The sequence below is a fragment of the Epargyreus clarus genome, unplaced genomic scaffold, assembly GCF_041222505.1.
Source record: "Epargyreus clarus isolate Ecla_fem2 unplaced genomic scaffold, WU_Ecla_fem_2.2 ptg000010l, whole genome shotgun sequence".
In the NCBI taxonomy this organism is placed as follows: domain Eukaryota; kingdom Metazoa; phylum Arthropoda; class Insecta; order Lepidoptera; family Hesperiidae; genus Epargyreus; species Epargyreus clarus.
In genome coordinates, this window is record NW_027332218.1 from 12,158,443 (window position 1) to 12,181,862 (window position 23,420).

At 41.0% G+C, this 23,420-nt stretch overlaps 2 protein-coding genes across 3 annotated transcripts in view; one reads left to right on the forward strand and one right to left on the reverse strand.

Annotated features, from left to right (window-relative positions):
* The window catches only part of LOC140745554 (uncharacterized), a 29,968-nt gene extending 20,878 nt beyond the window's left edge, over positions 1-9,090 (forward strand). Inside the window, exons 16-22 of the mRNA XM_073077480.1 lie at positions 301-413; positions 943-1,044; positions 2,173-2,313; positions 6,358-6,558; positions 6,984-7,145; positions 7,623-7,727; positions 8,271-9,090. Of these exons, the coding sequence (XP_072933581.1) occupies positions 301-413; positions 943-1,044; positions 2,173-2,313; positions 6,358-6,558; positions 6,984-7,145; positions 7,623-7,727; positions 8,271-8,321 (875 nt within the window). The 3' untranslated portion in view covers positions 8,322-9,090. The remainder of the gene's footprint in view (positions 1-300; positions 414-942; positions 1,045-2,172; positions 2,314-6,357; positions 6,559-6,983; positions 7,146-7,622; positions 7,728-8,270) is intronic.
* Positions 9,091-11,783: 2,693 nt separating this feature from the next.
* Positions 11,784-23,420, reverse strand: part of MS (myosuppressin) — a 31,815-nt gene continuing 20,178 nt past the window's right edge. For both annotated transcript variants that reach the window (XM_073077482.1, XM_073077481.1), the window contains exons 2-3: positions 13,127-13,317; positions 11,784-12,567 (exon numbers count right to left, since the gene is read on the reverse strand). In XM_073077482.1, the coding sequence (XP_072933583.1) occupies positions 12,476-12,567; positions 13,127-13,317 (283 nt within the window). In that variant the 3' untranslated portion in view covers positions 11,784-12,475. The remainder of the gene's footprint in view (positions 12,568-13,126; positions 13,318-23,420) is intronic.

A 23,420-nucleotide genomic window follows, 5' to 3' on the forward strand; every position in this document is an offset into this window, starting at 1 on the left:
CGGCTGTCGGTTGGCATAAGGAGCTGTAAGCCGTGGCTTCCGAAAACTTATGTAATTAATGATGATAATGTATATGATTATAATTATTATCACTATTCGAGTCATTTGAATTCGTCTTATTTGTATGAACAATCATAATGAGAATTCAGTCTATCAAATCAAAAAATGATAACTCAATTAAGGTTTTGCCTTAATTTAGTTATTATTCTTTGTTTGGATAGACTTGCGTTTTGTGGCTGAGCAAACGATACGTTTTTGATCATGAGCCCCACTGAGCTACAAGCGCTGTATTGTTTTCAGTTGTCCCGGAGCTGGGCGGGGCCCTCCCGGTAGCAGAGGGGGATGAACCACCCGCGTTAGAGCTCGCTGCCGACAAAGACGCATGTGTGTTAGAACTCGATGAGGCTGAAGATGTGAGATATTTGCATTTTTGTATTATGTACTTTAGTAAAAGATTGACTGAGTGGTTTGAGCCATTCAGTCGGTCGGTCGGGGTATTGGTCGTTATGTGAGGTAAAATGAAAATACTTTATTTCAAATCGATTGTGTGTAATGAATACCATCAGAGGCCGCACCAAACTGCTAGTCCGCTCCGAATATAGAAAAGAGTCGTGTCGCAATAGCAAATTGTATATAATAGCGGGGGCATAGCCGCATTAGTGTGCCCTTAAGTTGCTACGCAGTATATGCTTGTAGTTGTGTTCCACCGCATTGGCTTTCTGACTGACACCTGCGCGCATTAACTTCAGAGCAGACTTGAAGTTTGGCGTGGCCTTTACCTACCTACCGTAGTCCAACTTTCAATCCAAAACATGGTATTTGCACAATGTACTATTTATAGAATTGTACAGTTCCAAAAAGAGTTTTTCCACCTTCGGCCATTAATTAAAGTTCTACCATTGGTTCGATTATTGATTGGTTTTGTACCTGATATTTGACCAGGTGGAGACAGCTAAGGCCCTAGCGATCCGTCGTGCCCACATGCAAGTGTTCACGCACAACCTGCGCCCGGCCGATGGAGCCCCGCCACACGCCTTCACACAGGTAAATTACGCAATTAATTAATTAAACTATTAGTCTGAATTTGTATGTATATGCCATAGATTAGTAAAGATAACTCACTCCTAACAAGAAAATGTACCCAGTTTTGAGAATTTAAATAGTTGCGTAAAAAAGTTTTGCCACGTCTCCGTGCTAAAATGTCCCTAAAATATTTGAAATAATTATTTATTTATTATGTAAATTACGCAGTTACAGTTATTCATTCGTAAATTTTCTCTAAAAATGTTTTTATTTGTCAAGAATTCAAAAAAAGAACTTACTAGTAAGCCGTTTGTGGCTTCATTCAATTTCAAGGTGGCGAAGTATCTTTACTAATCTATGGTATATGCAAGTTACATGCTTTTTATTCGTTCTAAACTTGCGAATACATAAACGTTAATAATTTAGTCATAGGATTTCAATTGAATAAATTTAAACCTCGACGCAACTAAAGAGGTGCTATAAAACTAATTCGTCTATCTATGTGTCTCTCTCTGGCCTTGTACCCACTAAAATGATGATACGGATTTTTATTTGTAAAATACTACAAGAATACCTCACAGATTTTAGATGTATTAACGGAACTGTATAAATAAATTATTCGCCAAGTATGAGTCGAACGCACATGGAGGCTTCCGTACCACGAAATGGTCATTATTTTTTACTTATTTTAATTCATTTTATTATTTTCAACAATACTTAGTTATATGACACAATAATAGATGGCGTTGGGGTGATGATGTATGATATAACACCAGCGTACAATAAAATTCAAATACTATTTTAAAATATGTTTTATGGTTCTTATTTGTATTTATTTTAATAACATTTATAGTAGTAAACGGATTGTAAAAATTTCAACCGTCTTCCTAGTATGGTTAACAGGTTAGATCGAAGAACGCCGAAAAAATCCGAAAAAACATGTTACTTTACTTTATTTTATTTTTAGTATTTGTTGTTATACCGGAAATCGTTATGCATCCCCTGTAAAAATGTCATGTGTCTATCTATTACGGTTCCGGAGATGTAGCGCTGTGACAGATGCACAGACGGACAGACGGCGAAGTCTTAGTAATAGGGTTCCGTTTTTACCTTTTGGATACGGAACCCTAAAAAAAGGTTATCATCCAGGTGTGGCGCACCAGGCTGAGCTCGCTGGGCACGAGCGCGGAGCGGCTGGCCAGCAAGGCGCTGGTGGGCGCGGCCTACAAGCTGCGGCGCCTGCAGCCCGCCGCGCTCGCCGCGCCCACCTTCCATCTCGACCTGCCCGAGGTGGGTGCTGTGCTTGTTGTGCAGGTGTGGCACCAGCTGAGCTCGCTGGGCACGAGCGCGGAGCGGCTGGCCAGCAAGGCGCTGGTGGGCGCGGCCTACAAGCTGCGGCGCCTGCAGCCCGCCGCGCTCGCCGCGCCCACCTTCCATCTCGACCTGCCCGAGGTGGGTGCTGTGCTTGTTGTGCAGGTGTGGCACCAGCTGAGCTCGCTGGGCACGAGCGCGGAGCGGCTGGCCAGCAAGGCGCTGGTGGGCGCGGCCTACAAGCTGCGGCGCCTGCAGCCCGCCGCGCTCGCCGCGCCCACCTTCCATCTCGACCTGCCCGAGGTGGGTGCTGTGCTTGTTGTGCAGGTGTGGCACCAGCTGAGCTCGCTGGGCACGAGCGCGGAGCGGCTGGCCAGCAAGGCGCTGGTGGGCGCGGCCTACAAGCTGCGGCGCCTGCAGCCCGCCGCGCTCGCCGCGCCCACCTTCCATCTCGACCTGCCCGAGGTGGGTGCTGTGCTTGTTGTGCAGGTGTGGCACCAGCTGAGCTCGCTGGGCACGAGCGCGGAGCGGCTGGCCAGCAAGGCGCTGGTGGGCGCGGCCTACAAGCTGCGGCGCCTGCAGCCCGCCGCGCTCGCCGCGCCCACCTTCCATCTCGACCTGCCCGAGGTGGGTGCTGTGCTTGTTGTGCAGGTGTGGCACCAGCTGAGCTCGCTGGGCACGAGCGCGGAGCGGCTGGCCAGCAAGGCGCTGGTGGGCGCGGCCTACAAGCTGCGGCGCCTGCAGCCCGCCGCGCTCGCCGCGCCCACCTTCCATCTCGACCTGCCCGAGGTGGGTGCTGTGCTTGTTGTGCAGGTGTGGCACCAGCTGAGCTCGCTGGGCACGAGCGCGGAGCGGCTGGCCAGCAAGGCGCTGGTGGGCGCGGCCTACAAGCTGCGGCGCCTGCAGCCCGCCGCGCTCGCCGCGCCCACCTTCCATCTCGACCTGCCCGAGGTGGGTGCTGTGCTTGTTGTGCAGGTGTGGCACCAGCTGAGCTCGCTGGGCACGAGCGCGGAGCGGCTGGCCAGCAAGGCGCTGGTGGGCGCGGCCTACAAGCTGCGGCGCCTGCAGCCCGCCGCGCTCGCCGCGCCCACCTTCCATCTCGACCTGCCCGAGGTGGGTGCTGTGCTTGTTGTGCAGGTGTGGCACCAGCTGAGCTCGCTGGGCACGAGCGCGGAGCGGCTGGCCAGCAAGGCGCTGGTGGGCGCGGCCTACAAGCTGCGGCGCCTGCAGCCCGCCGCGCTCGCCGCGCCCACCTTCCATCTCGACCTGCCCGAGGTGGGTGCTGTGCTTGTTGTGCAGGTGTGGCACCAGCTGAGCTCGCTGGGCACGAGCGCGGAGCGGCTGGCCAGCAAGGCGCTGGTGGGCGCGGCCTACAAGCTGCGGCGCCTGCAGCCCGCCGCGCTCGCCGCGCCCACCTTCCATCTCGACCTGCCCGAGGTGGGTGCTGTGCTTGTTGTGCAGGTGTGGCACCAGCTGAGCTCGCTGGGCACGAGCGCGGAGCGGCTGGCCAGCAAGGCGCTGGTGGGCGCGGCCTACAAGCTGCGGCGCCTGCAGCCCGCCGCGCTCGCCGCGCCCACCTTCCATCTCGACCTGCCCGAGGTGGGTGCTGTGCTTGTTGTGCAGGTGTGGCACCAGCTGCGCTCGCTGGGCACGAGCGCGGAGCGGCTGGCCAGCAAGGCGCTGGTGGGCGCGGCCTACAAGCTGCGGCGCCTGCAGCCCGCCGCGCTCGCCGCGCCCACCTTCCATCTCGACCTGCCCGAGGTGGGTGCTGTGCTTGTTGTGCAGGTGTGGCACCAGCTGAGCTCGCTGGGCACGAGCGCGGAGCGGCTGGCCAGCAAGGCGCTGGTGGGCGCGGCCTACAAGCTGCGGCGCCTGCAGCCCGCCGCGCTCGCCGCGCCCACCTTCCATCTCGACCTGCCCGAGGTGGGTGCTGTGCTTGTTGTGCAGGTGTGGCACCAGCTGAGCTCGCTGGGCACGAGCGCGGAGCGGCTGGCCAGCAAGGCGCTGGTGGGCGCGGCCTACAAGCTGCGGCGCCTGCAGCCCGCCGCGCTCGCCGCGCCCACCTTCCATCTCGACCTGCCCGAGGTGGGTGCTGTGCTTGTTGTGCAGGTGTGGCACCAGCTGAGCTCGCTGGGCACGAGCGCGGAGCGGCTGGCCAGCAAGGCGCTGGTGGGCGCGGCCTACAAGCTGCGGCGCCTGCAGCCCGCCGCGCTCGCCGCGCCCACCTTCCATCTCGACCTGCCCGAGGTGGGTGCTGTGCTTGTTGTGCAGGTGTGGCACCAGCTGAGCTCGCTGGGCACGAGCGCGGAGCGGCTGGCCAGCAAGGCGCTGGTGGGCGCGGCCTACAAGCTGCGGCGCCTGCAGCCCGCCGCGCTCGCCGCGCCCACCTTCCATCTCGACCTGCCCGAGGTGGGTGCTGTGCTTGTTGTGCAGGTGTGGCACCAGCTGAGCTCGCTGGGCACGAGCGCGGAGCGGCTGGCCAGCAAGGCGCTGGTGGGCGCGGCCTACAAGCTGCGGCGCCTGCAGCCCGCCGCGCTCGCCGCGCCCACCTTCCATCTCGACCTGCCCGAGGTGGGTGCTGTGCTTGTTGTGCAGGTGTGGCACCAGCTGAGCTCGCTGGGCACGAGCGCGGAGCGGCTGGCCAGCAAGGCGCTGGTGGGCGCGGCCTACAAGCTGCGGCGCCTGCAGCCCGCCGCGCTCGCCGCGCCCACCTTCCATCTCGACCTGCCCGAGGTGGGTGCTGTGCTTGTTGTGCAGGTGTGGCACCAGCTGAGCTCGCTGGGCACGAGCGCGGAGCGGCTGGCCAGCAAGGCGCTGGTGGGCGCGGCCTACAAGCTGCGGCGCCTGCAGCCCGCCGCGCTCGCCGCGCCCACCTTCCATCTCGACCTGCCCGAGGTGGGTGCTGTGCTTGTTGTGCAGGTGTGGCACCAGCTGAGCTCGCTGGGCACGAGCGCGGAGCGGCTGGCCAGCAAGGCGCTGGTGGGCGCGGCCTACAAGCTGCGGCGCCTGCAGCCCGCCGCGCTCGCCGCGCCCACCTTCCATCTCGACCTGCCCGAGGTGGGTGCTGTGCTTGTTGTGCAGGTGTGGCACCAGCTGAGCTCGCTGGGCACGAGCGCGGAGCGGCTGGCCAGCAAGGCGCTGGTGGGCGCGGCCTACAAGCTGCGGCGCCTGCAGCCCGCCGCGCTCGCCGCGCCCACCTTCCATCTCGACCTGCCCGAGGTGGGTGCTGTGCTTGTTGTGCAGGTGTGGCACCAGCTGAGCTCGCTGGGCACGAGCGCGGAGCGGCTGGCCAGCAAGGCGCTGGTGGGCGCGGCCTACAAGCTGCGGCGCCTGCAGCCCGCCGCGCTCGCCGCGCCCACCTTCCATCTCGACCTGCCCGAGGTGGGTGCTGTGCTTGTTGTGCAGGTGTGGCACCAGCTGAGCTCGCTGGGCACGAGCGCGGAGCGGCTGGCCAGCAAGGCGCTGGTGGGCGCGGCCTACAAGCTGCGGCGCCTGCAGCCCGCCGCGCTCGCCGCGCCCACCTTCCATCTCGACCTGCCCGAGGTGGGTGCTGTGCTTGTTGTGCAGGTGTGGCACCAGCTGAGCTCGCTGGGCACGAGCGCGGAGCTGGAGATATGTAAAGGAAAATATGTTTTTTTCGAGCCCCTGTAACACATACAAGAAACAAGTTATTGATTGAAGGTGGTAGAACCCTTTGTGAATCGACTCCGGCTGCACCACCGCCACACCTATTTCTGGGAGACATACTTTTTCGAGGCATTCCAGCTTAGTTCTCAAGGGTAGCGGCGCATCTGTGGCCGACCTTAGGTAGGAATATCTAATCCTATCTGGGGTTGATTACAGATATTCACGGATGGCAGTAGCCACTAGGCAGCCGTAGGCAGTACCAACCATCATCCGTTACCCCTATATTATAAAAAAAGTAATACAAGAAATGCACAAAAAAAGAACTACAAACATACAAGACGTGAAAATTTACAAATAACGGACGCAGAAATTAATAAACATTATTTTTGCAAATAGGACGAAATCCAACTAGTGGTATCCGGTACGGCGATCCCCCTGCAAGATCCTACGAAGATGGACTCTGTGAATGGGTCTTCGAGCTCGCAGGCGAGTGGGTCCGGCATCACGGAGCAAGAGGACGATATCTTTGCGTTGGATGAGGAGCAGCTCACCAAGCCACAGCCTGAGATTGAGGAGAAAATGAATGGGCCGGTTAGCGTAAGTTTATACATGGATTTAACTCAATTGCGACCCTGCGCATTTCCCTAAATGTATGTATGTGTGTATGTATGTATAGAATGTGATTCTACTACATCTTTGTGGTTGTACTCCAGAAACACTACCGCCATACCTATTTCTGGCGTGAAGGGACAATTTTCTGAGGCATTTTAACTTAGTTTACAGGGGTATCTGTCGTTGACATCAGATACGAAACTTATTTTATGTGTGGTTGATTACAGGTTTCTATGGTAGTAGTCACTTACAATTCGGTGGACTGCCTGTTATTTATTAGTTTTTTTATTAACTATCTCGGTCTATGTCATGTTTCCCGTTTTATACCTATTTCATTCCACGTTATTAAAATTATTTTAGTACATGCCACGTAAGTTTTGTCACTATATCGGCACATATGTCGTTCCCAGTGTGGTCAGCCGGGTCGCGTATCGCTCAGCACGCTGGGCTCCCTGTGTGGAACGCGAGCGTCCCGCCGCTTATGTGCCCTACGGTTACTGTTCGTGCGAGAGACCACGGCTGTACGCGAACTGGGAGGACTCAGCGGCTTCCTGCATACGTTCACCTGCGAGGTATGATGCAATGGCATGATGTTAAAGTAAATGATTTTAATAAAAATAATATATTTAAAGAATTCCCAAAAGTGATCCAGTTTTAATATAAATTCTAAGATTTATTATATTTTCACTTGTCTGAAACGCTAAACGGAACGAATAATGTCATTTCTCAGGCGTGTTATAGTTCGCCAAACTACTAGTCCACTCTGAAGTTGTTGCGAACGCGATTCATTTCTATATTCAGAGCGGACTAGCAGTTTTACGCGGACTATACGTATTGCTTGAACTTTTCTATGCATTGTCGTAGTGTAACAACACGAGCGGACGCCATGACACCCGCGAGCATTTTCTCGCTTAATTCAAAATTATTATAAAAAATGCTATTTTCGTTAATACTGAATTTATTACAATATATTATGTGATAAAAATTAAGGGCCAATGGTGAATCTTGTGTTTGGTGAACCTTAAATAAATAGCTTAATATGTTTGTAGGTCCTGGCAATAGTGAGAGCGTACACGGCGGCTCTAGGCGGGAACGCCCTGACGTCCTTCTACATCACGCAGCTGATGCTACAAGACAACGCGCACAAAAACCAGGTAAGCTTATATACTATACAGGATGAATTATACAAATAGACCTTCTGGGCCAAATTCTAAACCATAAGAAATAGCGAAATATGATGAAAGGAGTTATGATAAAATAAAAAAAACTGTATTTTTAAATTTTCATTACTTTTTAATTCATAACTTTTTAAATTTTCCTCCCTAATCTTTTTCCCTAGCCAGGAATCTAATGGTTATTCCACAATTGGATAGCGTCGTTTATAAAGATTAGATACTGGGATGTAATGATAAATACACGGCAAGCAATTATCGTAGTCTAGAGGAGTTATAACGTATCTGCGATTAGCTTCAGGTAGACCCCTTTAGGTCATTTGCCGACGCGCTGACCAAGTATGTAAGTAAGCTAAGTAGTCTTCACCCACCAAGAACGCTTTGCTACAAAACATGTAGGTTTCAGCAAGATGTTTTTCTTTAACATTATAACACGTCTCGTTCATGGAGAGGCGAAGTTTCAACCACTAGGCAATCTCACTCTCACCCCGAAGGGATATGAATTAAAATAATTTTATTTTTCAGAGCCAATGCCTTCTCGCGGTTGGTGGGGATGTGGTTCACGTGACATACTGAAGTAAACGCCATGACATATCAGTTCTTGCCACAGTATTAAATACGTTATCATGAAGTTTAAGTCAATAAAAGTGTTTTTTTGCAGTTTTATACTTATATTCTTGTGTGTTCGTAATAAATGGTAGGTAGGTATTGTAAGGTCATATGCAATATGGATATGGCTAATCATATTGCATCAATAACGACATTATAGATGAATTGGTATTTACTGCCAAACAGTGCAATATGGATAATGTTGATTACAGTGTGCAGCTGACGTCAGAATATAAATATTGTATTTGCATTTTAATAGAGAGTGGCAGATAAAATTCAACGGATCATCCAATAATTGCAATAAATAAAATAGTATAAAAAATGTAATAATTGATTTATTCAAGTGCAATATGGATATGTATAACCATAATGTACTTAATTTATGTCCGTAAATTGAAAGGGTTAAGGAATGACTTTTTTTGAGCAGCTCAGTTTTGATTTAAAATATGAGTTATTATATACAGATTTTATCATAGACGTTTATTTTGGTTATTAATTGGTAATTATATTACAATTAATTCACAAAGTGATTAGCTTGTATTTTTTCTAAATTGATTACAATAAATTTATGTATTTGTTTAATTGTGTTTAACATCGAATTTGTTTAGCATACGAAAAAAGTATAATACTCAAGCGTAAACATTGTATAATAAAAAATGACTAAATAAGTACTATATAAAGACGTAAATATGCTCAAATTGCATGAATTCTAATGTAGTAGTAATACTTTTATTTCTTCAATTGCAAGTATTTTAATAATAATAAGCTTGTAAAGGATTATTATTATTAAAATACTGGATGCAAATACGCTCCACTTACACATGCAATAATGTATATGAGTTCGGTCATCGATATGTATTATTGAATATGCGTAACACATAAACACATACCCGCGCACATCCATGCGTAATATATTATACACGCAAGCATACTTACACACATTAAGAAACATTCAAAGACACGGCAACATATATACAGATACTGACTCATTCACACAGAGACATATTCACTCAGCATACACGCGTGCAAACACATGCATACGCACTTAACAATATGCGTGTTTAAATTAAAATGTCTTGAACGAAACGTCATTGTATTATAAAGTCAAGCCTTTATACGTTTTGTAAGTAGTACTTCTTTTATGTACGAATTAAATAATATCTAAAGTGTTGTTATAAGAAATTAGCGTAAATATCAATGTATATTATATTTGTATGAATTTTGAGATGTTTTAAATTTACAAATTATTCGCTATTTTACATTTTTCTTTTAACATACATATATGTTGGGTAATGTATTCCCATTATACGTACGGGGGAAACGTAAAGTATACAGTGTAGGGATTCTGTTTATTTCGACAAATTTATGTTTAGCCTTTTTTACGTGTTGTTTTAAGAAATAAGTCAATTAATAAGAATTTACTTACTTGCCATCATTTAGTTGAAGTCTTGTTATCGTAATAATTATTATGCAATTATATTCAAATTACGACAAAAGAGAAAAAATACTGGAAAATAACTACGAGTCTGCTACGCAGGAGGTCAGGAACCAGGTTCGATCACCGGGTAACTACCAATTTAAGTTTCTATCCAGGGTCTGGGTGTTTGTGCACTCGTCTCGTGTGGGTTCCATGACGGAATTATGCCTTGGGGCTACGAATTTAGTTACTTTTTTCTTACTACTTACGTTTTAGTTCGCTCTCTTTTAGAATAATTGACTAAATTAAGACGTATACGAATTTATTTTTTGTATGACATAGTGTGTAAAAATTGCATTGTTGATACTTACTCAACGCTTTTTCTACTACTCAAAAGAAGAAATTATTATGAAACAAAAAAATCAACTATTTACTCTCACTATTTAAGCGTGTTCAACGACACCTTTGTTCAAATCCGTGAAGCCGGTTGGGTTGCAGGATTTACCAGAGAATGACACATACATTCATACATACATATTACATACGCTCGAAAAATATTGCTCTCCGTTGTCAGGTAAAAATAAAATACGTTTATTATAATGCTAACGCTAAGCATTGATAGTGAAAATAATTAAATGATGGATATTTGTAAAAGCATCACTTATTCTAAGCTCTAATAAAATATTATTTGTTTTTAATTAACTTTATATTTTTGTATAAGTAAATTTTTAGTGGTCGGTAGTTTTAAGATATTTTATATTGTAGTATGATTTTGAAACATAATATGTAAGTTATAAATTTGCTATGTAAATTATGAACGTTTGGATTTTGCTAAATTATTGTGTAAATTATTTACAACTTAATGAAAATGGACTAAAATTATTCTGAATGTGAGTGTCTGTAGAATAGGGCTACTTTGATATAGATAACCTGTAATGGCGGGGTTCCACTTATGTTACATGATGATTGCATATCGTTCGTTCCACAAGTCTGTCAAGTTGTTTTCGTTTGAACACATTTTCTGTATGGATGTTCATAAAAATAAGTATTTTTAAATTAATGGTGCAAATGAGAAAAGAGCTAATAGCTGAGGGGAAGATCTTATTTGATTGGTTTTCCCTGAACTAATCTTTAATAGATTAATCTTCAAACTTCAATATTAAATTAAAGATCATTTCTTAATCTTATATTGTTTACAATAAAAATATGATGATTCTTAAATATAACAATATAAGAATGAAAATCTTTACCATCAAGTGGAACGCCGTTTGTGTGTTGATGCCTATGTTCTCTAATATTGCTAAACTTCCCACTATCCTAATCCTCCAATAGTGTAATTATAAGCTCGTCGGTTAGTGTTACTGGTGCTGATATGCTTACGTTAATAATTTTCGATTTTGTTTAGAGATTTTGTACGATTTTCATGAAATATTTAATGATAATGTTCATCAGTGTAAGGTACAGCCTATTATAATCGTGTGTAATCGCCTTATTCCTAAGCGTTCAAGGCTTCAGGGCCTATCCACAAAAGTAAGTCATTGAAATGAAGTAAATATGGTTGCAACTAGTATCTTAAAGAAAAGTCAGGTTTGTCTGTCTGTCTGTCTGTAAAATTAATGTTTGTATTCTGTGTAAATGAGAAATAAATGGATCACGAAAAATTATATTTCTTTTATTTTTACTTACTTGAAACACACATTTATAAACTAGGAACATATATTGAAATGAAAACTCCTTTTATTAACTAATGTCAGATGTAAAGTGATATTTATTATTGTTTTATTTTTATTAAAATTTATATTCATTGCTCCTACCAAACTGTAGTATAGTATTTTGTACAGTTAATTGGTAAGACAGTTAACATTTTTTAAGTACGTGTTTTTTGTTTACCAGAAATAACATATATAGAATATTATATAGAATATAATATAGAATTAATGTACTTCGATTGGAAATCAATGTTTCCGGAATTTTAAATGGGTGTTGAAGGATATAAATAAAATACAGTCAGCTTGTCACAAATATGTATTTATTTATTTGTTAAACATTACAATATTCATTAAATATATTTGCTTATCAAACGAAACGCGACGAAAAATGTTGACAACAAGATCGATAATTTTACTTACAACTATTAATACTCGAGTAGTAAGTACCTTCTGATAATTAACTTACATTTACTTGTTAAATTTGGAGAGAGAGGTTTCAACGCACGTCTTGCACGCATGCACGATATATGAACGAATATCGTATGTAGAAAAAAAATCATGCACTATGCATGAATTGACTTCACACATCGCTTTTCTATTTCGTGTATTTTATTATTGTCTTGAAATTAAATGAAGATTTAAATACAAAAAAGCTTTTTTATTGCGAGTAAGAAGGTTGTACAACAAAAAAAATAATTAAAAAACGATAAATAAAAAATACATTTTTTTGTAGTTTTTAATGACATATTTTTGAGTAAATTAAAAAGAATACAAGTCTAATAAAGACACAAAAATAATGGATCATCGTGCAGCGAGCAGTACACGTGCGTTCTCTACGGCGTTCGGTAGTCAACTGACATTTTTCGCCTTACACTAACGTATCTTACACGCGAGGAACTTCACTTCAATCATAACGTCGGCACGTTTTGGACAAAGTAAACAAAGGAAAGTTACGGTTTAAGGTCGGTGAGGTGTCGTCGGGTCGGCGCGGGCAGTCAGCGCCGGCGGCCGAAGCGCAGGAACGAGTGCACGACGTCCTGCCGCTTCATTCCCGTGTCGAGCAGTTGCGGGTAGTCGCGGACGAGGGCTGGAAAGTTTATTAACATTAGGCTATATGTAGATCAATTCCGACAATGGGGATACCAGTCAAATGAATGTCAACTCAAGTTTTATCGTTTCTTGTCTTGTTATTCAAGTGCTATTGAACCTTTTCTATTTCAATAATTGTCGACAACTCATTACTGTTCGACCGAACTTTTTTAAAAGAACTCTCAGGCATATAGGTTTCCTCACGACGTTTTACTTTACCGTTTTAGAAGCAAGTGATAATTGATTTCTAATATGCACATAAATTAAAAACTTGAGGTGCAAGTAAAACTCGAACCTCGAACCTTTCGATAGAGAAGCCGAGTTGAACCACTATTTATACGACTACACTAGGCACCTCGATACGTGGGTTCTATTGGATTCAATTTTAACGCGTCCTTTAAAGCCTAGGTTCCTCTGCCGCGGAGGCAGCGGAGAGGATATATCAGTCTCCTACCGCCTAAAACCCCACGGTGTTTATCTGGACGCCATTGTCGGGACCACGGTTACGCAAATAGTAGTCACGAATGTTTAACGCTTCCTACTACTCGGACACATACCTTGGTACTCGGGCACTTGCTCGCCAGCCGCCTCAGCGTACAGCTCGAGGAAGGTGTTGAGCGCCTGGCAGAAGCGCGCGGCGCGGGGGTCGTCCTCCGCCGCGGCCGCGCACAGCTGCGCCGGCGCCGCGCCCGCGCTCGCGCACCACGCCACCACCGCGCACACCACCACCAGGCGACAGGTTTCCACTCTGCAATGGGTGGTATGTTGGTATCTCATACGTTACTATTTAACACAGTGATAAGTTAAGAAACTCGGCCTCTTTATCGAGGAGTCCGAAGTTCAAATCCCAGGCTCCGATTTTTCAAAGTTATGTACTTATTACACATTAATTAGTACTTGCTTAAACGGTGAAGAAAAGCTTCGTCAGAAAACTTGCATACCTGAAAAACAAATTGTTTTCAAAGGTATGTGATGTCTATCAATTTGCACTTGGCCATCGCGGTGGACTTTGGCCTAAAGTGATAAGAACCACCCAAACACGACCGCTATACTGTTGCTGCATCAGGTGGTAGAACCCTTTGTGGTTTGACTCCGGCGGTACCACCGCCACACCTATTGCTGCCTAATAACAGCAGCTGTTGTTAGGTGCTGCTGTGTTCTGCTTTGAAAGGTGAGGTACGAAAGACATACTTTTCAGGGGCTTAACAGCTCAGTCATCAGTGGTAGCAACGGATCTGTGGCCGACCTTAGATAGGATTCTAATCTTATCTGGGATTTATTATAAATATCCATGGGTGGCAGTGGTCAATGTGGTCACATTACTATCACCTGGACTGAGCACTCATTTGATACTCCTTAAAAATATGCATGACCTGTCATACGGTATTCACTATGTCGTGCTTTTAGCACATTAATAGAATTAGAATAGTAATTCGTCCTCTAAATTGGCAGAGAAATATTAAAAAGCTTTTGAAACTTCTTTCCTGAAAGCATTCAAACCTAAAACCCTAGACTTTTGTCACAATTATAATTTTTATAATAGATTCAGAGCCTCTGATATAGTAAGAATAGATAACGATAAAGCATGAAACGATTTTCCTTTAGCTGACATCAAACGCATTTGAAATAGAGTAGCGCAGAGACTTGTTAGATCCGTAACTTGAGTTACAAAGAAATGCGTTGAGTATTGCAGTTGTTAGGAACTTGGTGTCGATTTCGTATTTCCATGAAATCTGTTCGGGTAGGAATAACATGTTATAAAAACATCTATGTACTAACGTATTTTACTCATTTCATTTTATAAGTACCTAATGATAAAATGAAATGAGTAAAATATTTTTAAAGTATTTTTTCGATCTTGAAGAAAAGTTAAGAATTCTATTACTCTATTCAAATTTAAAACTATAAGTACTATAATAAGAGTATTTGAAGCTTCCAATGATCATCATCAACCCAAATCATCAAATTATTGTCCCACTACTGGGCACTGGTCTCAGAATGGCCTAATCCATCGCGGCCATAGTCCACCGCGCTGTGGAAGTGCGTATTGGTAGACTTCACATATCTTTGAAAACTTTTTTCTTCAGATTTCTCAGGTATGCAGGTTTCCTCACGATGTTTTCCTTCACCGTTTAAGCAAGTGATAATTAACTTCTAATACGCATATAACTGAGTTTCCAATACTCCAATACAATACATAGCAATTTTAGTAACATGGTCTACTTGCGTGATTATTCTATTATAATTTATGAATATTTTTCATCCTTTATCACCATTATTGTGTGTATTACAGTATGTAAAGACGCTTAATGTACGAGCTACCGGTTTATTGTGCTGATGAAAATTTATGCTTAGTAAAGCTTGTAGGTAGGCGTAGGCACCGATATAAGGTTCTGCTGATCTTTTAAAAGAAAAATCTTCATTTGTAAAAATATATATACGTAAGTACAATGAAAAGTGATACTGATTAAGCATTTTGTCGGTACTTATTTAATCTCAATTAAACTCAACTTATACCTAAATAATACGTAAGTAATATTTATTACTAGCTGACCTGGCAAACGTTATGTTGCCATATAAATAAAAAAATGTTAAGGGTGAACAACACTTATCACTTATCACTTAATAGATAGTAGCCGTTTCTCAGACCAACTGAATATGCAAATAAAATTTGGTGAAAATCGGTAAAGCCGTTTCGGAGCAGTGACACCTAACATTGTGACACGAGAATTTTATGTAATAAAAGATTAACCTTAGTCTCTCTACACTACAGTCGAAGATTTCGCGTCAATTACAATTTGCTCGACAGTAGGGCAATTTCGGGGACAATAAAACAAAACGGGACTCAAGCACGTGACCCCACAATATTGAAATGCCGCGACACGAATAAGTGTTACCCGAAACTTATTGGTTTTTTTGTATATACCGCCCTTTAAGTTCGAATTCAGATTTTTTCGATATGAAATAGTTCAGTGTACCCCATAAAGGTTTCGTGGGTTTCCCGAGCAAATAAAATTACGTGAGGGAATTTCCAATTTAAGTTATTAATGTGAACTAGAGAGAATTATATTAAACATAGGGTATCTTTGGATTTACACTTATGATTTAATGTTTTTAATATTTTGTGAAGTGAACGTGAACGGTGAAATCTAAGTGAAACTGCTAACAGACTTAGTAGTCCCAAATCGTGCTATTATAAGCATTGCTATTATAACTGAGACGGATTAGGTAAGTACAATATTCTGCGTATTTCGGCGGCTTCACTGAACCAAATAGGATATAGAGTTAACGCTTATTTTCATCGCGGAAGCGTTGAAATCTAAGCTGGAAAGTAGGTTATAAATTTACCTATTTTTGAAGAATTCTATATTTTTAAAAAGTATAACCTAGCCCAAAAAATTTCTCAATAACAGATCGTTAAGTAATTTAAAATTCTTTAACATTGTTCACAATCGTGCGTTCATGTACGAGTATAATCGCATAAAAATGCGATTATACAAACACCCAGACCCAGAAGAAACTAAATAGCGAAGACCTAAAGACCCAGAAAAAAAAGTAAATTTTTGTTTAAAATTTTGTCCCCAGACTTTTCATGTCAAATCATTTGACCGCTACGCAGCTCATTAATTCCGTTACTCGGTATAGTTTCAAATTTAAGCATTCAGTTTGCATTTTCCTGTTTTCTGCTTCACAAAATAATGAGCTATAACAGGCAATAAAACATTGTGGAAGTCATTACGCAGGCTCGGACGCTCGCCCTGCATTCTGATGAGGCTAATGCTGTGGACAAACAAGAGAGATCCCGCGTAATCCATTTCGAAACACTCGAACATGGACTATATTACATTATTGTTAACTTTGTGGCTCTGACTTTATGGGATTTTATAATTTTCCAGTGTCAAAATAGTTTGTGGTCTTTTATGGTATTATCTATACGAATGAACTAAAGCGAATTATCTATCTAGGTATATTTTAAAATAAAAATACCGAATATTTTTATTCAGAACATAATTATGTATAACACAATACCACAACAGAACAACTCGTTTTCAAAATACCTTTTTATAAGGTCAATTTTAGTTAAAAATAAGGTTGTAACGAATTCAGGTTTAGTTAATGATGAAGATGAAAGAACCAGTCGCGGTTCTACTTACTCACCAACCGTTTTCTGATTAAAAACAGTTGAGATAAGCGTTGCTATTTTTGCAAATAAAAAAGTAGGTTTACAATTTGGATCCCTAAAAATGTGGTCAGTTGTTTACAATTAACAAGCCATTGTCAAATCCAAAAGAGATTTCAGCTTCAATGGTCTGCATTTTGATGAGATTCTGGTGAGACGCTAAAGCTGGGTACAAACAGCGGAATCCCGTAATCTGTTTGAACGAGTCTTCCCGTTTCGGGCGCTTTGTGGGCCTAGTTTTATAATTCCACTTAATTACTTTACGGACCGCAAATAACTTTATGTGGACAAGCTAAATTATAATAAAAGTAATTTTGTGTTTTACTGTCACTTCCAAATAACCATTCATTTTTGCTGTCCGAGTCGTAAATATATTTCCTATATTGGGAAGGTATTTGATGATCATGCTGATACTGGTATGAATAGCCTACGGGTTGGTTGACTCGTGAAGTCTTCTCAATTTCAAGAGTTGGAGACGTGTTATCTATCTATATTGTAGAACAGGAATGGGTAGACGAAGATGTAATAAGGAATACGCTTGTATTTAAAATCTTTTTATATGAAGGTGATGCTATAAGTATATAAATAAATTGTTAAACTTTAATTGCTATTACAAAGAACAGGCATGACATAAATGTAGTAATAATTACACAACAAATTGTTCCCGCATACTGATTGATGAGCGATCAAGTAACTCGACCAAACTGGTTTAGTTTTTACACGCCCAAATATCTGGTCCTGGAAATACGAGTATACCCGCAAACCATTCTGCAATTTGGTGCAATTTTGTCCGTGGGAACCTGTTGTATAATGTGTAGTCCCGTATGATTTGATTTTCGACTTTTATTTATTGTTTTCGGGGGGACTGGACGCCAGATCTCGGGTACGGTCAGGATAGGGATAAACTAAATTAGGAGTAATGATGTCTGTTCTAAGTTTGGAATCAATATTGTGTGTGTCCGTGGAACTTTCAACTTTCAATACAGGGAGGCATAGTTAGAGACTTGAGATCGATTTTTGATGCATTGAGGACTAAATTGAAACGCTTCATATTATATGTGTATCTTTACTCTCAATAAACCCAAAGACAGCGATCTCTCACAATATGCAATTTATAAGACGGACCTTTGATTGGTCAGGATTTAATATAATTTAGGAAGTAATATATTTTATGAAATAAAGTTAAATTAAAATACATTTAATAATTAATCAAAAGCCGTGAGATAACATTTAAAATTAATGCTTAAAACATCGTATTACAAAATGTCTCTTTGTGGTATCCCATCATTAAAATAAATTTTCATTACAACCTGAAGACAATGTTTAATAAGGAAATTACCTTCTTGCAAAATTGGAGTAGTCGCGTAAAGTAAAATATAATAAAGCCTAACTATAAACAAAAACTTTATATTTATAATTAGGTTTAGCATAAAATTTATTAACTATGAAATCTGTATTATAACATGAATGGTTAAAATAAATAAGAACGGTATAAAATGAGCTCCCTGTTAAATTTAAAGGTGGTAGAATAAGAGGGTAATCTCTTAAAACAATATTATTTTAATCATACTTTTACTTTTTTTGCAGGAAATCTAACTTATTAAGCAAAATATGACAATATCAGATGGTTTTATACAATCGATAAGCGACAACTGTATATGACGGAATATTTTACTGTTTTAAAGAGGAAATAAAACTATCCTGAAGTATGATAGTTTTTAAAAGATGGTGGTTGGTCCCCAGTATGGTTTGCTGTATAATTTAACACGAATAGTTAAAACGAAATGAGCATAGTATAAAATGAGTTCCATATTATATTGAAAGATGGTAGAATTAGTACGGTTCGACCGTGGAGGTACCACCAACCCACGTGTTTCTGGTGTGAAATTGTTCTTTCGTTTTGGTGGAAGGGTGTAAATACTGGCTGACTTACATAATATAAGGATGCCATTTTAGTCCGTAGGAGTGGTTACTTATCTCTAATTTACTTTAGATAAAACCTTTGTTATATATCGAATTGTTTACTGATATCCATGGGCGGCAGTGTCCATTTACCATCAGGTGGACTGCATGCTGTTGGCTACTATAACCTTATAAAAAAAACAGTCTTATAATATCAAATAGGTCCAGATGATTGGTCTTGGTTGAACTATCAATTAGCCCTTAGCCTTAGCAATTTCTAAGTCTGTCCTTTGATTTACATCAATTGATCTAGAAACGGTGGAGACGCCATCTATTTATAAAATGAGACAATGTTGTGATGACAAGGTATTGTTTTAATGACGTTAGTAAGAATTTCAGAATTGCATTGGTTATTCCTCTAGATGTAAATGTCTATAGGCGACTCTGACTGTTATCCGTGGGGTATAAAAATAAATATAATACTAATCATCTTGTATTAAAAAAATACAGATTTAAAAAGGAGGAGGTAAGAATATATATTTTTATGGTTGCGTTTTTCGTGCTGTTTATCAGTAAATTAAATAAGAGAAGAAAGGAATGATAATAACTGAATGTTTACTTATTTTCGTTATATTTCGCTAGGTTTAGATTAGGTTAAAAAACATATAGGTATGACATATGGTCGATACAACTCTTTATGTCCCTACTGGATATAAGTTCCACCACGCTGCTCCAATGCGGATTAGCAGACCCACATGGGTAGGTACTTTTATGAACATAATAACATGAAATCTTTAAAAAAACCAGTTGTAGGCAGACTAATATGGGGTTGCGGGTGGTAAGAGTGGGAGCTCAAACAGTCCAGCAAGCGACCCCGGGAAGGACAGCGGTTTGTGTGGTCGCATATCGCTGTAGTCACCAGTGGATGTGAGAGGAGCGTAAATTGCTCCCCCCAGGGCAGAGCCCGATAGAAGGGCATCTAGGAGGACTCCGGTTGTGTTCCGTTGGAGATCCCGGAGTTCTCCACCAAACGCTGAGGATGGCCACCGGGGGGGTTTTAGTGCGGTAAAAATCCCACATAACCCGGCGTCACTCCCATGGCGTCGGGTACCTTTTGAAGGTTTCCCCCTCGTCAACAAAAAAAAAAAAAAAAGCAGACTAATATGCCGTATACATATCTATACATATACATATAGAATATTTATAACCAATCTTTATGGAAACTAAAATCTTTACGGAAACTATTATTATTCTATTCATAAAATGAACATCAAAACCCCGTATTTCTTTAAGCGAGTTAACTATCCTTTCTAGAAAACAAGAATAAACTACCGCAATAAACTGAAATGCAATCCCACGGACCATTAATTAGTTACGTGTAAAACATCTAATAAGGCGAACGGACGACGGATTCATATTATTAATATGGTTTAATAAAAGAGTTTATTAAAACGGGTGATGGAGGGAAATGAGTATTCAACACGCGTGTAGTGTGTTAATAGTAGGGAAAGTCAATAAGGATTTGCGAATGTCCTACGATTGCGTACATACGTTATCTATTTTTCTTAATAAATTGAAATATATAGTAAATTGTATGTAGTTAAAAGTGCTGACCTCTGACGGCCTATGGACACTAGGTATGACTTTAAAATATGAATTGGGTTCTATTTAAGTCGGTCACAAATGCGTTGCTTTCTTGTGGATTAAGTTGGAACGCGTTATCGCTTAGTCTATCTTTTACCATCTTATTCCTCGGGAGTAGTAATGAATCTGTGATCGGGTTCAGGTATAACCAATGCTATGGCATGTTCATGGGCGGCAGTGACCACTTACCTTGTGGATTGTATGCTCATTTGTAACCTCAATCTTATAAAATAATCTTTTTTAACAGACGTCAAAAAATGAGGTTCTATATTCGTCCGCTATGTATGTAGTAGGGTTGTTGCGAATATCAGCATCAGCATCAGCATCCGCTGATTATCAGCTTTCTTTTAAATATCAGCATCAGCATCCGCATCCGCAACAAAAGATGCTGATATTTAATGCTGATATTGAAATTGTAACGTGTTCGTTGAAGGCGGGACCGAGCTTAAATCACGTGGAGTTTTAGCCAATCACAGAGGTTTATAAACACAAGTTGTCATCAAACAATTATTCGATTGTATTGACAACGTAATTTATCAATAACTTTCGATCATAGTTCAATCAATCAATAACAGAATTATGAATTCAATTCATAATGCCACATCCAGTGAAAAGTGCAATATGATCAAATATTTCGTTATTGAACAAAGATACGACACAGTGTAATTTTTGTAAAAAAATTAACAAATAAATGCCGACTTCTGTGTCACTGCAGAGTGGAGGGTAGCTGAAGTGGATGTTGGTTTGGTACATGGTTCTGAAGTCGGTGCCAAATATATTTCGTTGGATAACGGCGTAAACAGCGTGTTCAATATGAGCGCCGGCTTCGGAGATATGTGCTGAGCCAAAATTTGTTTCAGTTGATTTTTGCTTTGTAGTGACATGGAAGTCGATTGTATTTTTTAATTAATTTTTTTACACCTTTTTTAGTGATGACATACTAAAAATCTTACAAATGCACTAGTCGCCCTTACGATTTTTGAAAGTTACCCTCGATTTTTCTGGTCTGCCATCATCAGACCCTTATTTTCTTATAATGGAACTACTTTGGAAATATTTTTTTTCCAACAAAATAAAAATCATCCAGTTCGGTTCATAAACGACGAAGTTATCCGCGAACAAACATAAAAAAGACATATATACGGTAGAATTAAGAAACCGCCTCATTTTGTGAAGTTGGTTAAAAAAGACTATTCTCGTAAGGGACGTACAAATACCTCAGTATAAAATATATTTATATTTAGTATTTTTAAATATCAGCATCAGCATCAGCATCAGCTGATATATAATCTGAAAAATATCTCGTAGATATAGTAGGTATTTATTGGGTTCATGATTACTAAAATACTAGCACATCTTCAGTACACAAATAATTGTTATACTTAGTACACAGTGACAATGTTCTAAACAAACATGTATTCAGTATTAGCAAATACACATCTTGAGAGTAATCTCAGCTATAATTACACATTATGTAACAACGACTAAGTTTCGAATGTTCCACTAGATTTCACTGTTTACCACAATACGAAAATGTCAACAGTTAATAAAGCTGTGTTTATTTACTCCTATGTTACATGCCTAGCGACAAGGAGGATCGCTGACGTTGCCGTGTTCATCGGTTCACGTGTAACCCAGATGCAGATCGATTCATCGTTCATGTCAGCATTTCATCATCTCTTTAATTTATTAGATTCTATTTAGATTAGTTAATTTAAAGACATTTATTTGACACATAGCATCAGTCAGACGATAATTACGTTTAAGTTATATTGTATTGTATATTTTATAATTAATTAAAGTTAGTTTAAATAGTCTTTGGTTTTTTTAAGTCCTCCGGTTGTCGCTAACGTAATTCCTACGTATAAAAGTTACAAATAAATGATTTTTGAAAACTACGCTGATACCCCTACGCTGACTAAATACTAAGAATTGTAGTTGTACAATCAAATATGTATTACAATTTTGTTCCGTTCTTTATATGTACATAAGTAAGTTCACATTACTTATTTTAGCAATAACTACCTACGTATGTTCATTGTTCTACGTATGGTCATAAGAATACATAAATATCTGAAAGTGGCAAATATAATTATTTAGTATTATGATCTTTATAGAACTAACATCTTTATTTTAAGACGTGATAAAATATACTTGTATTATCATTTTGAGGAAATATTAATACATGAAATTACATAATATGTATTACATATACACTATTCGATATATACGAGTACAATGTGCATATATCAAAACACATGAGCATGAAAATAAATAAATGCATATTATTATGTTTTGAATGTTGAATCCAACAGTACAAATAAATAAATTTAAGTAAACTGCACTTGATATTTTTGAACGTTTCACTTACTACCAAGATGACTAACGACATCATGTGTTAAAGTCCATCGAGCCGTTTAGCCTAGCCCATGCCAAAGAAAATAGACATAAATATACTCCAAAAACATAACAGTCGGGTTAAATTCAGCCATTTACAGAGACAATATTGATCATGCAACATGTTGCCCGCCTCTATGTTGCTTAACCTTGCGTTGTATGTTTTTGAATAGCAATGCCATTCCCGCTCCAATTATTTCTGGATCGAACAGACAGTATCAGCTGCGAACCAACTACTTTACACATACTCGTAAAGTTTAGAATGTATTCTATTATTTGTACTTATTGGTTACTTTAACAATGTTACCATACGGTTGTTTGTCGATTGTAGTGTAAAAAGTGTCAGGTTTGATTTCCGGTGCAGCCTTGTTCTAAATTATTTTTAAATTACCTTAGCTAACATTGCCTTATTTTATGCAAATAAATAATTATGATTACTTTTAATTTAAATCTTGCGTAGATATTTTAACAGTCATTTTACTAAGTTTTTTACACATCAAATGTTTCACACCTTTCTTCCGTATTATGATTTGAAGCAGTAATTATTAAGTAGATACTAGTATGCATTAATAAGCAAATATGCAACGTGACAATAAATAAATAATTAAACAATAAGTTATGAAGATACTGCTAAATTGGTTATAAAATGATAAATGCTCAAGTCGTAAATGGTAAATATATTGCAACAATAAATTTATATCAATATTGCCAGCCACACAGACGACAAC